This window comes from Saccopteryx bilineata, chromosome 12 (assembly GCF_036850765.1).
Source record: "Saccopteryx bilineata isolate mSacBil1 chromosome 12, mSacBil1_pri_phased_curated, whole genome shotgun sequence".
NCBI classification, from domain to species: domain Eukaryota; kingdom Metazoa; phylum Chordata; class Mammalia; order Chiroptera; family Emballonuridae; genus Saccopteryx; species Saccopteryx bilineata.
In genome coordinates this window covers 45,291,558-45,308,197 of record NC_089501.1, presented here as the reverse complement: position 1 = coordinate 45,308,197, position 16,640 = coordinate 45,291,558, and the positions used below count along the sequence as shown (strand labels likewise).

General features: G+C 45.0%; 1 protein-coding gene across 1 annotated transcript in view; it reads right to left on the bottom strand.

The window, feature by feature from the left end:
* Positions 1 to 16,640, bottom strand: part of CCDC170 (coiled-coil domain containing 170) — a 106,605-nt gene that overhangs the window by 17,765 nt on the left and 72,200 nt on the right. Inside the window, exons 7-9 of the mRNA XM_066247888.1 lie at positions 13,281 to 13,481; positions 7,020 to 7,193; positions 3,202 to 3,444 (exon numbers count right to left, since the gene is read on the bottom strand). Of these exons, the coding sequence (XP_066103985.1) occupies positions 3,202 to 3,444; positions 7,020 to 7,193; positions 13,281 to 13,481 (618 nt within the window). The remainder of the gene's footprint in view (positions 1 to 3,201; positions 3,445 to 7,019; positions 7,194 to 13,280; positions 13,482 to 16,640) is intronic.

Below are 16,640 nucleotides of genomic sequence, written 5' to 3'. Positions count from 1 at the left end.
GTTCCTCGTGTCACAGATCAGGAGCCCCTCGCTCTGCTACGACCACTGCCGCTGCTGGACTTGGGTCCGACACGCTCGTTCCTGCAGGCCCGTTTCCCAAAGGCGAGGCCAATCCCTGGAGAGGCCAGGGACTCCGAAGCATGCCAAGTCTTTGGGGTCCCTTGTTCTGTGGGAACATCTGCCCATCTGGAAGGAGTAGTGGAGGGGCTCGGGTACATTTTGTCAACCTTTCAGGGATGGGACACAAGAGTCAGAGCCTGGTTCCTGCCTCCAGTGGAATCCTTAATAAATCGTTCCTACTTTGGACTCAGTTCCTGAAAGGCTGTGCCTTAAAAGTGAGGAAAATGGGAGGGCACGGTGTGTGTGTGTTGGGGGGGGGTTACTCTCACCCTACTGTGTTAACTTTATTTCGGGTCAAAATAGTATAAAGCTTACATCTGGATTAAGATGATCCCGAGCTATGAGGTTAAAATGCCAACCGGAATCTGGGAGAAGAAAATAAAACTTCTCCCTCGAGGAAGATAACATCATCTTAAACTTCAAATAACTTCAACAAGAATAATTATTCAGTCTCCAAATATCTGGAAATTTAGAAATGTATTTCTAAATAATCTGTGTATCAAAAAATATAATAATGAAAATTAGAAAATATTGTAAATTAGATCACAGCCAAGCTCTTACGTATCGAAATTTTGGGGGTGTAGCTAAAGTAATACTTAGAGGAAAACTCACAACTATATAACACATGTATTAGAAAAGGCGGAAACCTAAAAATTAATGACCTGGTGTACATTTCAGAAATATAGAAAAGAAATAGCCAAATAAACCAAAAATGAAATAGAAAGAAAGCAAATAATAAAGAGAAGAGAAAAATTTGACAAAATAGAACACAAACCCATGATTCATTTTCAAAGGTCTGTATTACACTTGGGCTACAGTGGTGATTTTCTTTTTTTGTTCCAGAACCTTCCCCCACTACAAGCTGTGTGTCTTACCACTGGCCTCCTTTCTTTCGTTTTCCTTCTGTTCTTTGGCAGCATTTAGGGGCCCCCTATTCTCTCTCTCACAAAGCAGTGCCCCATGGCCCCATGAGCAGGAAAGCCAGCGGGGGAGGTGTGCGTCCTGCCAGGAGGTGAGAACGCCTCCCCTCCCTCATCCTCCAGGTCAGCAGCAGCCGGTGCAGAGTCCTAGCACGACAGCTTTGAGATCAGCTGTGTTGTCCTTTGGAAATAAGAAACCAACTCCCACCGCCATCATCCCAGACTGTGAGAGCAGATGGTATTTTGCAGCTAACCGTATTTCCTCTGGTTTAAAAATGTCTTGTCGTTCATCTAGTGCTCAGTCTTTCAAGGAGTCTTCTCTCCCTCCTTCTTCCCGAGATGGTGTCTGGGTGGAAGAAAATCCTTGTGCTGTTTGGAGAGGTGATCCCGGCCCTTATGCAGACTGAATCTGTCCTGTGTCTGGTATCCTACTGGTGAAATGTATGAGGGTTCACTGATCAAGGTCAAGGCCTGGGCATTGGCCTTGGCTAATCAAGGCTTGGCTGTAACTGCCAGTGGACCATGCTCAGGAGATCTGCCCAGTGCCTCTGATACTGGGTCACTCTGTCCCAACCCCACCTACCCTCACAACGAGCTCTCCGGCCTGCGGCCTGTGTCTTTCCCTTATCTCCGCATCCACCTCCAGTGCCAATGGAACTTCCAGCCCCTGGGGACCAGGGGACCAGGAACCAGGGTGCAGCCCAGGCTCCAGCCTCAGCTCCCCCTTCAGGCCAGCTGGGGGTGGGGGCAGCTGCCTGCAGACTTTGAGGACTCGACCCCCACCCCAGTTCACAAACACCCCAAAGGTGAGTCTCACGGTCTGAGGTGGTGTGCTGAGGATCTCCGCTCCATGGCACACCAGCTGACGCTTTCCCTTTCTTCATCCTCCCCTTGTGTTCAAACAGCTCCCTTGTCCTGGGCCACATCTGCCCTCGGGACAATAAGCATCGACTTAGAAGGGCCTCGGGGCATGGGGGAGAGCTGACTTACACAGTGGGAAATAATCTTCTACAATATTGTCCCCACTCCTCATGTTCAAGGGCTGACCTAATTCCAGATTCCTGTCCCTCGGGTTTCTTTCCGGATCTGGCAACATTCCCCAAGTCTGTTTCAGGGCCCTTGTCTGCAGAGCCAGGACATTACTGTCCTCTGTGTTGGTGACATACAAATAATGGCATTTAAAATATGATATGTGCATATGAAGTTCCATGTTAATGCATCTAAATATTTTTACTAAATCCTTGTGAGCTTTAATTCCTTGCTTCTCTGTATTCATTGGAAGTTGGACACCTCAAATCAGGAAGCGCATTGTGCCAAACAGTCTACCCTCCTCACTACCTGATATAACTCAGCTCACAGAGAACATCACACCTGGTTCCTGCCTGACTCCTCTCGGTGAACAGTGTGTTCTGTTCTCATTTCTCCCTAAGCAAATTCCTACTAGATGAATCCCTACGTGATCCCTAATACCACAGTTACCCACACTTTAAAGAAGGGCTTTTATTTTCTGGAATTAACATCACCCTTTTTTTCCCCCTAAGTGAGAGGCAGGGAGGCAGAGACAGACTCCAGCATGCTCCCCAACAAGGATCCACCCAGCATGCCCCTACTGGCGATGTTCTGCCAATTTGGGGCTGGTTGCTCCATTGTTCAGCAACCAAGCTATTTTAGCACCTGAGGTGAGGCCATGGAGTCATCCTCAGTGCCCGGAGCCAACTCACTTGAACCATTTGAGCCATGGGTGTGGGAGGGGAAGAGAAAAAGAGAGAGAAAGAGAGAGAGAGAGAGAGAGAGAGAAGGGGGGAGGGGGAGGAAAAGCAGATGGTCACTTCTCCTGTATGCTGTGACTGAGAATCAAACCTGGGACTTCCACATGCCAGGCTGACATTCTACCACTGAGCCAACCAGCCAGTGCTAGCAACACCCTTCTAAAGTGACTTTCACACTACTCCAGCTTCATTTCAAATAGTAAAGAGACACTAGATTGATCTAATAGGCCAATCTGTGTCATTTTTGCATTTTTCCCACAACTCTAAAAAATCAGAGGCAATTTTCATCTTTTTTTTTTTCCTGGTGTGTCCATGATAAGCTGTCACTCTTTTGCATAAAGCTTTTAAGGTAACTAGCAAAAAGCAACAAGGAACCGAAGCTGAGCACTTGCCTTCAGCTCACTGGTGTCGGCCAGTTTGGCTTTGAGCTCAGTGTTCGAGTCCCGACACGCATTCAGCTCCTTCTGCAGCCTCTCCACCTTCTTCTGTAACTTCTGTGTGGTGATGCTGGCCTCGTCCCTCTCCACAGCGGAGGCTGTCCGCGCCCGCTTCTCCGCCTCCAGCTGCGCTATTTTCTGCCGGAGGAGGTTCACGTGTAGTTCTTTGCTCTCCAGTCTTTCTTTCTGAGTCTTGAGCTGGTTCGACACAAACAGAGATTGTTGTTGTTGTTGTTTTAATAATAAGAATTGAACAGTCAGTAAACACAAATGAATGATTCAGATAATGTTGATCTTTATCCACACTTCAATAAGTTTAATGTCTAAATCATCAAAAAACAAAGGGGCACTGGATTCCTTTTCCTGATTGCAGTTTTATTCCTATCTTTCCAGAAATAAATTTTATACCTGTAGCATATGAGATAAAAGAGCCACAGACAATGCACAGAGAAGGCTCTCAACACCTGATTTCCTCCAACACGGTGCACATCTAATAAAATGTAAGATATCTTTTAAAACAATGAAAATGGGCTTATCTAGAGCAGAATATAGCCTGGCCAGGCAGAAGCACAGTGGATAGCGTATCAGCCTGGGATGCTGAGGACCCAGGTTCAAAACCTTGAGGTCACCAGCTTGAGCGCACACTCACCATCTTGAGCGTGGGTTCGCCAGCTTGACATTGGATCATAGACATGATTCTATGTTCACTCGCTTGAGCAAGGGGTCACTGGCTCAGCTGGAGCCCAATGGTCAAGGCACATATGAGAAAGCAATCAATGAACGATTAAGGAGCTGCAACAAAGAATTGATGCATCTCATCTCTCTCCCTTCCTGTCTACCTGTCCCTGCCTGTCCCCTCCCTCCCATCTCCCTCATACTCATTAAAAAAATAAATAAAAATAAAAAAGAACAGAATATAGTAAAAAAGAGAGACAAAACCCTCTCAACACCCCATGGCAACTATACTTGCCCCGGTCTGTTTTGTAAGGATATAAGGTGCAAATTAGTAACAAAAACCTAGAGTGACTAATTTCAATCTTTGGAACCAATGGGCAGTGTAGGTTAGTTTATGGCTCATTTATTTATTTATTTATTTATTTTTATTTTTTTTTTTTTTGTATTTTTCTGAAGCTAGAAACGGGGAGAGACAGTCAGACAGACTCCAGCATGCGCCCGACCGGGATCCACCCGGCACGCCCACCAGGGGGCGACGCTCTGCCCACCAGGGGGCGATGCTCTGCCCCTCTGAGGCGTCGCCCTGTCGCGACCAGAGCCACTCTAGCGCCTGGGGCAGAGGCCAAGGAGCCATCCCCAGTGCCCGGGCCATCTTTGCTCCAATGGAGCCTCGGCTGCGGGAGGGGAAGAGAGAGACAGAGAGGAAGGAGAGGGGGAGGGGTGGAGAAGCAGATGGGTGCTTCCCCTGTGTGCCCTGGCCGGGAATCGAACCCAGGACTTCTGCACGCCAGGCCGACACTCTACCACTGAGCCAACTGGCCAGGGCCAGCTCATTTATTTTTAAAGTAAGCAATACCAAAGAAATTTTTTAAAGCTTTGTCAATATATGTAAAATTTTAGAAACGGAGGGGACTTGATGTGAGTCTTAGTTCCCTGGTGTCTCTATTACGCGCCTGGCCTGTCCCATCCATTAACCAAGTGGAGAACAAGGTCTCGAAACAGCATTTATCACTGACAATTAAACTTGATGAAGGAAATTATAGTGGTTTTTAGAAAAAGACTGTGGACTCTAAGAAGAGAAAAAAAATTCCTTGTGGGCTTCAGATGACACAATCAGTGAGTGGAATATTAAGTACGAAACCTTTTTCATCTGATACAACATTAGGAATCAGAACCGTGCAGAATTATAGGAGTGTCAGAGCTGCCGATCGCCGCATTTTCCCTAATTACGGACTCTGCATTTGTAAAGTGCTCAGAGGTGTGAAGGACTTACTGAAAGGCGGACTTGAGTACCTTGCCTAACGGTGACAGCAACGTCCATGCCCAGATCCATTCGTAATACGGTCCTCTTAATATTCCTCTAACTAACCTCCCTTCTTTGAGCTTCTTCATGTCGAATTCCACTCCAAAGCAAATTTACACCACTGAGTTCTGTGCACTGGTCGTTTTAATAATTACACAATACTTAGGAAGAGAAGGTGTTATTAGATAGTGAAAAAAAATTCAACGATCTGAGAACTTCAAAAAGAACTGCAGCTCCACTTAATGTCTCTGATGGTAACAGGGGCTGTCTACTTTTTTTTGTATAAAATATTCCCAAAATGCAGTAGATGGAGAGGAGTTCAAATGAAAATAGAGCATCTTCTGTGAGCCGAGAGTTCAAAATGTTACTTATTAAAAATTTACAACCTCATGAAGTGGGGATCATCTCCATCTTCAACATGAGAAGACAGAGATAGAGAGGGATGCAATTTGCCCAAAGTCACAGAGCTTGGTGGAGCCAAACTGGGAACCCAGATGCAACTCATTACATAGCCTGCACACTATAATTCCACCAGAGCATTTTCTCCTAAGAACTCTTACAAAAATACATTTGTGTTTTCCTTTTCCTTTCCCCAATGCCAATAGTGATATAACTAATAATTATATTTTTATCCTTTCATCTGTTCATTTATTTAGTCTAAACTGTCTCTAACTTTTCCTTTGAGTAAAAAGTAAGCTCTTCTCTCTCTACTTTCTAGTCCAATAGAACTTATAAAGGCAGTAACCACTAAATGTTCCCCACTTCTTTCCTTCTGTGGTAATAGAAACAGCAAATTTTTTAGCTAGGCAAATAGCTAGCCAGAGTAAAGACCACAGTTTCAAGGCCCTGGCCGGTTGGCTCAGTGTTAAAGCACCGGCCCAGCATGTAGAAGTCCTGGGCTCAATTCCTGGCCACGGCACACAGGAGAAGCGCCCATCTGCCTCTCCACCCTTCCCTCCTCTTCTTTCTCTCTATCTCTGTCTTTCCCTTCTGCAGCCAAAGTTCCATTGGAGCAAAGTTGGCCCAGACACTGGGGATGGCTCCATGGCCTCCACCTCAGGCACTAGAATGGCTCCTTGCAATGAAGCAACACCCCAGATGGGCAGAGCATCGCCCCCTGGTGGGCATGCCAGTGGATCCTGGTCAGGCGTATGCGGGAGTCTGTCTCTCTGCCTCCCTGCTTCTCACTTCAGAAAAGTTAAAAAAAAATACTACAGTTTCAAGCCTCCCTTGCAGCTAGATTTAGCCACCAGAACATATTCTAGCCATGGAATAGAAACATAAATTCATGTAGCAATTTCTAAGAAACTCCTTTAAAAGACAGTCCATGCCTACTCTTTTGCATTCCTCTTCCACATCCCTTTCTTCTCCAACCTCCTTGCTGGAACACAGATATAACAGTTCAAAGAACCATCTTAAACCATGAGGATAAGGACCACCGTAGGGATGGGAGATCGATGAGCTGAAATAAACTGAAATCCTTCAGAACTGTACAGAGCAGAGCTGTCAGCCCTAAACTGCCTACCTCCAGGAATTTATGTGTGTGAAGAAAAAAACAAAATACTTCTACATGTTTAAGCCACTGTTACTTTTAGTCTTTATTACTCACAGTCAAACATAACCTTAGGTGATATAGTTACCATCCCTTCAGACTTGAAATAGATGCTAAATAAATATTATTATAGTTATGTTTCCTAGCCACATTGGTACATATGGTGGCAGTAAATTATATTTCAATATTGAAGTTGTACAGATGTTTATTCTCTCAACGTTAGCGAGTTCCCGTCTCCCCTACCTTTCTCTGTAAGTTGTGGGCGACAGTCTTGTTTGCGATGACGGCGTTGCTCTCCAGGCGCACCAGCTGCTCTGCGCGAGCTAGGACCACCTCCAGGCGCATGTCAAAGCCAAGTTCAGCAGCCATCTGGTCCAACTTCATTTCCTCTGAGAGTTGATCCAGAAATTTAAGATACTAAGCCCAAGAACAAAAATGAGAATGGGACACAAAAGTAAAGTTAACAGGCGATCAAATAGAATCCTTCCCTCTCTCCCAAGTTTACCGGTGGTTCTCATCCAACCCAGTATGAGTTCGGACCCCCAACTCCAATGTTTGGTAATGAATTCCTGAACCACCTGGCCAGTTCCCTGTCCTGGCCCTTGTTCATACTCTCTTGACTCCCCTGGTCAGCTGATGTTCAATCTAACATTATACACTCTTCTTAACCTTTCCATGTGACAAATTTGGCGTGCTCCCGCCCATTTATCTATCTCTCTGCTCTGCCACATACTGCTGCCACCATGCTCTTCCTCAGCTGACCCAGCCCTGGGAACCCACTCATCCAGACCTTCCGTGGAGACGTTTCCCACCTCAGTTGACCCTGGACACAAAAGTGGAACATGAGGACTTAACCTGTTGCCACAAAGCTCTCCATACAAACAAACATGGACAATGTTTTCGGGTTTTCTCTATTAATATCATAGAAATGCTTTTTAAAATGTCTTTAAGAGTTTTCATGCATCATAATTAAGGGAGTAACAGTCCAAACTAGAGTCATTTCAAGAAAGTCAAGGTTCCTCATATTTGACAATACGTCTGATAAGGGGTTAATAACCAAAATTTATAAAGAACTTGTAAAACTCAACACCAGGAAGACAAACAACCCAAACCAAAAATGGGCAAAAGAAATGAATAGATACTTCTCCAAAGAGGACATACAGATGGCCAATAGGCATATGAAAAAATGCTCAACATCACTAATCATTAGAGAAATGCAAATCAAAACCACAATGAGATATCACCTCACACCAGTCAGAATGGCGCTTATCAACAAAACAACACAGAATAAGTGCTGGCGAGGATGTGGAGAAAAGGGAACCCTCCTGCACTGCTGGTGGGAATGCAGACTGGTGCAGCCACTGTGGAAAACAGTATGGAGATTCCTCAAAAAACTGAAAATCAAACTGCCTTTTGACCCAGCTATCCCACTTTTAGGAATATACCCCAAGGACACCATAGAACGGCTCGAAAAGGAGAAATGCACCCCCATGTTTGTGGCAGCATTGTTCACAATAGCGAAGATCTGGAAACAGCCCAAGTGTCCGTCAGAGGACGAGTGGATTAAAAAGCTTTGGTACATATATACTATGGAATACTAAGCCATAAGAAATGATGACATCGGATCATTTACAATAACATGGATGGACCCTGATAACATTATACGGAGTGAAATAAGTAAATCAGAAAAAAAACTAAGAACTATATGAATCCATACATAGAAGGGACATAAAAATGAGACTCAGAGACATGAACAAGAATGTGATGGCAACAGGGGCGGGGGGTGGGGGGAGGGGAGATGGGGTGAGGAAGGAGAGAGGGGTTGGGGGAGGGGAGGGGCACAAAGAAAACCAGATAGAAGGTGACAGAAGATAATTTAACTTTGGGAAAGAGGGATACAGCACAATCAAATGTCAAAATAATCTAGAGATGTTTTCTCTCAACATATGTACCCTGATTTATCAATGTCACTGCATTAAATTTAATAAATAAATTAAAACTGAAAGCCAAAAAAAAAAAAAAGAAAAAGAAAGTCAAGGTTCCTATTTTAACAGGTGAAAGCTACCGACCTGTCCAGGGACCTTCCTCCACTTGGTGTCTGTGGCTGGCCTGGCTACTCCGGACGTGATGTTTATGATGCTTGCTGGGTGGCTGAATCCACCACTGAGCTCTCTGTACCATCATTCCATGATTTAGGGACTATCTTTGAGATTTTTCTTCTCGTGGCAATAACTCAGGCAATTTCATGTTTAACTAAGTATGGTTTCCTTTCATGTTTAACTAAGTATGGTTTCCTGAGGACCAAAGCCCAGAACTCTCTGTTTTAATCAGCAGGGTGAGACTGTTTATATGCATACGTTCTCCAGTCTTGCTAAAAAGCATACACAAAATTTAGGATCTTCACAGTGATCACAGCGCCGCTAATCGCACTGCGCTGCAGTAGACGGCTATTGTCTCTGCGTCGTGACTCTGCTGCTCCCTTAGCGCTCTCTCCACGCTCCCCTGCCAACCTTCCCGCTCTGTCCCATGCGAAGGAAAGTGAAATAACTACTGGTGTTTGTATTGCAAATAAAACGAAATAAAATTTCATGTGACGGTACAAAAGCCTTTCACGACTAGTTCACACACGATCCCTTCACTCAGCGTGCAAGGACCCCACAGCAGGCAAGACGGAGCCGAGACAGCCTCCGGCCAAGACTCTGCAGAGGAAGCGCCCACGTCAAGGGCCTCGACTGCGCCTCAGAAAGTCAGGGCTGCTGGAAGGACTGCTGTGTATTTCGTTCATGACAGTCATGGGTTAGCACAGATATCGTCTATTCTGTGTAAATCTCAGTTACCCATACTTAAACTCTGTACAACTTTGATTGTTTAATTTTTTGGTGTTGTTTGTTTTTTGTGTTTTTTTAGAAAGAGAGAGACAGACAGATAGACAGACAAGGACAGACAGGCAGGAAGGGAGAGAGATGAGAAACATCAATTCTTCACTGCAGCACCTTAGTTGTTCATTGATTGCTTTCTCATATGTGCCTGGACCGGGGGGCTTCAGCCGAGCCAGTGACCCCCTTGCTCAAGCCAGCAACCATGAGCGCAAACCAGCAGCCCTTGGCTTCAAGCCAGAGACCACAGGTCACGTCTATGATCCCACACTCAAGACGGTGACTCCACACTCAAGGTGGTGAGCCTGCTCAAGCCAGATGAGCCTGCGCTCAGGGTTTTGAACCTGGGTCCTCAGCGTCCCAAGCCAATGCTCTATCCATTGAGCCACTGCCTGGTCAGGCTGATTGTTTAATTTTACATGCCTATTATCCTTATTGAGACATGGATTTCACAGGAGTTAGCTACTGAAAGTTCATCGTGAACAGAAACTGAGGGTTATTTTAGTATAATCTCAATTAAAATTGATGAGTCATTATAGTGAAGGAAAGGAAGAGACATCAATATACCTGGCTTTGATATGCTTCTTCTCTAATGCAAATATTTATTGATTCTTCCTAGAAACTCAGAGAAAAATATTTCCCCTGCTCTCCAGAAGCTTGGAGTTGGCTGAAGGAGAGAAATAACAAAATAAACACCACAGGGAGACCAGCTAGGACAGACACAGGCACCTGTGCACAAAGCAGAGCTCAGTCTCTCGGGAATCTCCAGAGGAAGTGACATCAGAGCTGAGCCTTGGAGAGACAGTTATCACCAGGTGAGGAAGGTAAGGAGAACATTTTCTCAGAGAGAACAGCCATGTGCGATAGGGGATCCCTACGGGGCCCTTTTCTGTGGCCAGATGACTGTTTTTACCCATCTCAATGTGGATGGACGCCTTTGGACTCAGTGAATGCTCACTGCACGCCCTCCCAGGGCCCTGCTGGACCCGGGACCCCTGATTTTACTCCTGTTGGCTGGGGAGACTGCCAGTGAGGGGTGGCGAGGGGAAGTGGCCAGGTTGCGGAAGGCCCAGCCAAGGAAAGAAAGAAGCTGCAGCTGATCCCGAAGGCCTCAGAGAGCCCCTTACCCAGCTGTTAAGCGGAGCAAGCTATGATTAGCTGTGTGTGTGTTACTAAGACCTCCCTGGAGGCGGAGCAAAGATTACTTAGAAGGTTGTTAGCGGCCCTCTTAGCACAGCAGGCCGCGTGTCAGTCTCATAATCAGAAGGTTGTTTCAATAGTTCATGAAAATTATCACATGCGCTGAACCAAAGCACTGCTCCTAAATACAGAGATGGGGGCGGGGCGTATCTGAGATACATTAACGAGAAGATGGCATTTGCAGCGTTTAGGGATTGATTACAAAGAGGGAGGAACTGAGAATGACCTCCTCAGGCTGGAGGTGGCTAATTTGAGGAGAGGCGATCATTTCCATTTTGAATAAGTCCAGTGCAAGGTGTCTGTGGGCCATCTGGGTGGAGGGGTCTGGCACCCAGCCAGGTTTCCTACAGTCCCACGGGAGTCTCCCTCACCTACACATGCAGACGCTCCAGGGCAATGTTTCCTCTCAAACCCAAAATTTCAACCAACACACCTTTTTCAGCTATGCGAGGGATAAATTCCTTTCGCCCTTCCAAATTTCTCAAATTTATAAAAAGCACTACTTGGTCCTGACCCATATTATCTTCTGATCTGAACTATTCTGAGCATCTCCAACTAGGCCGCATACCTGGAACCCCTCGGCCCTCTGAGCTATTCTGCCTTCAGAGAACTCTTTCCTATCCTCCAAGCTGTCTAGGCCTCCCCATGACTTAGGATAAAGCCGCGAGGAATTAGCCTGACCTGCGTCAATTATTCCGACCTGCCCCCAGCGTCACCCCCCCTCTGGGTCCTCGCCAAGCTCCCCGGGCCAGTCTCCCTGTGCCTCCCTGTCTCCTGAGCAGTCCCACCACACCTCCATTCCGCCGTCCTTCCTGCCGTCCTCTCTGCCTCCAATCCCTCCCCCTCTTCTGCCTGACAGAGTAACCCCTTGCTCAAGACAGCGACCTTGGGTCCAAGCTGGTGAATCTTTGCTCAAACCAGATGAGCCCGTGCTCAAGCTGGTGACCTCAGGGTCTCGAACCTGGGTCCTTCTGCATCCTAGTCTGACGCTCTATCCACTGCACCACCACCTGGTCAGGCTCCTACGCATTCTTTAAACCCCTTATGCAGGTCACCTCTTGTGTGAAAGCAGCTTACTTCCTCGGGCACAGAAGTAGGAAAAGCAGTAATTACTCCTGTATCCGCCTTCTTGCCGGACTGCATGCCTGTCTCCACGACAGCGCTGAGTGTACTGTGTCCTGACTTGCCCGTCCCGTCCCTGGACGAGGATTTGCACGGACACCTTGTATGTATCTTTGCAGAGCCAACCCTCGCCACAGGCGTGACACACCCTCTGTTTTTTTAAGTCTGGAAGAACAGAAATGAACGAGTTTCCAGAGTACAGTTATTTCAGCCTAACAGTATTTTCCCTGCCAAACTCTGTACTGCTCCTGGTCCCCGGTCTCTCGTTCCCCCCTGCCTGGGGACTCCTGCGACCCACAAATGTGTACCTTCCCACGAGTCCCAGTAAAACCGATCTTTCATCCTGTTTCTCACGCCCTCTACTCTTTTCGCTCTTCTCTTTGGTCACCAGACTTCTTCTAAGTCTCTATCCCTGCCCTTACGAGTGGCCCTGCAGCCTGATGTAAACTGGTTTCGCTTCCCCACCACCCTGCTACACTGCCTCTCAGAGGTCACAGACAACCTTCCATGGTCAAATCATAAGTGTGACCCCTCCCCTTCCCAATCTGCTCTTCCCCTCCCCTGCTGCGTTACCAAGGCTACAACCTCAGCTCCATGGTGATACATTATCTTTCTTAAATACTATGACGTTCAAAGTCACTTATTTCACATTCCAGAATGAAGAATACTCAATCTTCCTAATCCCAGACATAATTCTATCTTCTGTCCTGCCATGTTCCAGCCACACGGGAATAACAACTCCACGTTCCCTGACTTCACTGTGTGCCTGCAAGCTTTCACACACTTGTTCAAACTTTCCCCTGTAGTATCTGCCCCTTCACTCCACTGAAATGCTACTTATCCTTCAAAGATGAATTCAACTATCATCAGCCTGTAAAATCATCCCCTTACACAGAGGTTATCACTCCCCTCACTGGGCTCCTATTGCACTTTATTCATCAATACATCTATTATAATACTTATAGCCTTTAACATACAAATTATTTGAATGTCCATCTCCTCTATTGAATCATGAGCCATCTAAGATCAAGAACTGTGAGTTATTCATACCTTACCTTCCAAACCTTCAGGGTCTTGTATATAATAGGCATTCAATAAATACCTGTTAAGTTTAATTAGATTTCATTTGAATCAAGGAAGCTCCAAATAGGAAGAGACCTCAAAATAATTCCATTGTTCCATGAAATTTACGACTCAGAACTTAACCAATCTACTGAAGAGCTGCAAAATTCACAATACTTTCAGGTAAATTTTTCTAGTGCAACAGATGTTTCCATCCATGGACAACATGTCGTCAGGTTATTACCTTTTGTTTCTCCAAATTCAAGTGGTCCCGCAAAACATCTCCAGACACCAGCTCCCCCTCCAGCTGCGCCAGCTGACCCTGAAGAGTCTCCAGCTTGTTTTCTGCTTTCTGGGCTCTCTGCAGAGCTTTCTGGTGAGAGCCAGACTCGTTTTCCAACTGTTGACCAAGCTCCGCTACTTGGGCTTCAAGCTGGGAAACCATCTGGAAACAAAGAAACGAAACAAGAATGAGCCTTGTTTTCGACTCAGCAAAGTGTTCAGTTAAAATTCGGTGCTCAGTGCAAGCAACATGTTATCCAGCTTCCATGTTCTTTGTAAAAATGAGATAAGAAACAGGTATTTGACAGATATATTTGCCTCTGCTTGGAATAAAGCTGCATTTGTTCTCTAGTTAAATACTTTTGATTGGCATATTTATTTTTTATATAATTCCTCGAACGGGTTACTCAATAAATGTTTATGGGTAACATTTACTTATCCTTAAAACTACCGCTAATTTTGGAGTTTCAAAGCTTAGATGAAAAAAAGAGTTCAGACAGAAAATACTTTTAAAATGTATAAAAGTATAATTTTTCTCCCATCATGTTTAGTGGATTAAAGACTCTACAGTGAGTCAATCTTCATAGATAACCTTGAGACAGTATTAGTGCATTCAAGTGAATAAAGCTATTATTGTCTCAAGCTCTTTTTCAATTTTCTATTGAGTATTGGTCACTCCTTCACTGACTGTCAGTAGAGCTGCCTCTAGACTGCACAGTTGTGGGGCGATGTTTTCGTTTTAGCATTGAAAAGTTCAAGTCCTTTTACTAGGGCGATTCTACGTAGGATCGATGGCAATGTACAAGCAAGCAGGAGAGCCGATTGTTACCTCCTCTCCTATAACATAAGACCACTGCTTCTCCACTGTACGCCCCCAGATTCTCATGACCCCTAACTTGCCCAAAGCTTCCATCCTTCTGTGGAGTCACTCTCTTTGTCCTGACCTTCCCATAAATCAAGAACATAAGTTTACCGAAGACCTCAGATTATACTTTGAGAAATGCAAATTGATCCTAGCAGATCCAGTTTTCATAAACTGTCAAAATCAGCAAAAAACACCAAGTTTGAGGTAATAAATTTTGTTTTGTTTTGATAGTGTGTTTTGGAAAAAAGTAGTAGATATTTACATAAAACTAATACCATTCTCACAGAATTTAAAATATCTTAATGGTTTCAGATTTACAGCTTCAGTTTAAAAAAATAAATAAATAAAAACAGCTTCTGCTTGACTACCTATAACAACCATGCTTAAAGGCAAGAAGACATTAAAGCTGTCTTCAAATATTTGGAAAGGATAACAAGAAAGGATAATAGGGTTTGTTCTCAGTTACCCTCAGAACTTAACTTGAGGACCAATAGGGATAAATCTGAAAAAAGAAGTCACCTCCAATGTAAGAAAGAATTTTTCCCCAGTCCCAATAATTACAAAGTAATAGTGCCCATTGTAAAATATCCATTAAGGACAATTAATATATAAATTAGCAAAAAACAAGGCCCTGGCCAGTTGGCTCAGTGGTAGAGTGTCAGCCCAGCGTGTGGATGTCCCAGGTTTGATTTCTAGTCAGAGCATACAGGAGAAGTGCCCATCTGCTTCTCTACCCCTTCCCCTCTCCCTTCTCTCTCTCTCTCTTCTCCTTCCGCAGCCAAGGCTCCATTGGAGCTAAGTTGGCCCCGGGTGCTGAGGATGACTTCATACCTCCACCTCAGGCACTAAAAAATGGCTCCGGTTGCAGCAGAGCAACAGCCCCAGATGGGCAGAGCATCACCCTGTAGTGGGCTTTCTGGGTGCATCCTTATGGGGACGCATGTGGGAGTCTCTCTCTGCCTCCCCTCCTCTCGCTATATTAAAAATAATAATTATAATCCCCACAATCCCACTGCACAGAGGTAATAACAATTAATATTTTCATATAATTTCTTTTATGCACTTTTTTAAATGTAGCTGAAATGATATTATTTTGGCCATTTTATCCTTTTGCTTTTACCTCATGTTTTAAGCACCTTTCCGTGTCAGTTAGTAGACTCCCAATCACTAGACATGGTCAGAAGCTGGCCAACCATTTATTAGTGAACAATGTTGTGGGTGGACTGAAGTGCTATAACCAAGAATGCTAGAGTACTTGACCTCTGAACTCTCTAAATCTGTGCTTCTATGGCTTTCAAGGCCCCTGGGCTAAGTGTCAATGAATTCTACACCTCTGTGGGCTCTTGAAATCAGATAGTGGATGGCAAGCTGCTCATTGCCATGTCCAAGGAATTATATTTCCCAAGGAAATTTTAAATCTCACTATAGAATATGAGGCTCTGAGAATCATTGTTTCATATTTTCCATCCGTAGCACTCACTACTAACTAATGATAGATCTGATCTCAATGCACGAGAAAGGTGTGCTTGTCTTGGTCCAACATACAAAGTAACCTACAAAACAATGGTCATCAAACAGTGGTCCCAAGATACTGCCTCCCGGGGGACTGTTTAATGATACTGTATTATGCAAGGCATAGCACATTTCTGTGCAGCTGAAAACGTGGATTCACCCTGAGCTTCCTGCAGGAAGTGAGTCTTTCTACCTAAAGATCCTTCAGCACATCTCTTAGCCCGCAGTTGACCTAGCAAAGAGAATGGCACCAAAGAGGAAAGAGACCCAGAGAACCCCAACTGGAGAGATGGAGAATGGGGTGACTAAGCCAAATGACTTTGGCTTAGCCAAAGTCAGCACACTGCAGACCAGAGGAGAGCAACGTCTTCCACAGCAATCAATTCTTAAAGACTCCACTTGGAAGATGACACCTTGAGCAACTGCAGGAAGCTAGACTAAGGGAGTGATAATGACCCTGAAGGAAGAAGCACACGTCCTAATGTAGACCAGACTGTAGGACAGGCACTTAGGTGTCAGGCACTTAGGGGTCCGATAGTCCTGGTTTGAAATTCCTACTCTACTACATACTACAGTGTTGACCAAAGCAAGTAATTAACTTCTCTGCAACTTATAGCCTTGGCTATGGTATTTAAGTGAGCTGATTTAGATAAACTAAGGAGTACAGTGTTTATGTCCAACTGAAGTTCGACACATTGCATATACTTTTATCATCAGCATTCCTACTGCAGTATGTTGCTTCAGTCAATTCTGTGCTTTTGAAATAGAGACAAAGGGACCTTTGGGGAAGTCTCCTACGTCCTATATCATGTTTTTCAAACTATTTTCATCCCACAGAGACTGTTTTTTAACTAGAAGCCTTTCTGGAAAGGACAGATAAGGGACAAAACATGCTAAATCAGAGGTGAGAGGGTCTGTCCTAAATCCTCACCCTGTGTGAGCCCA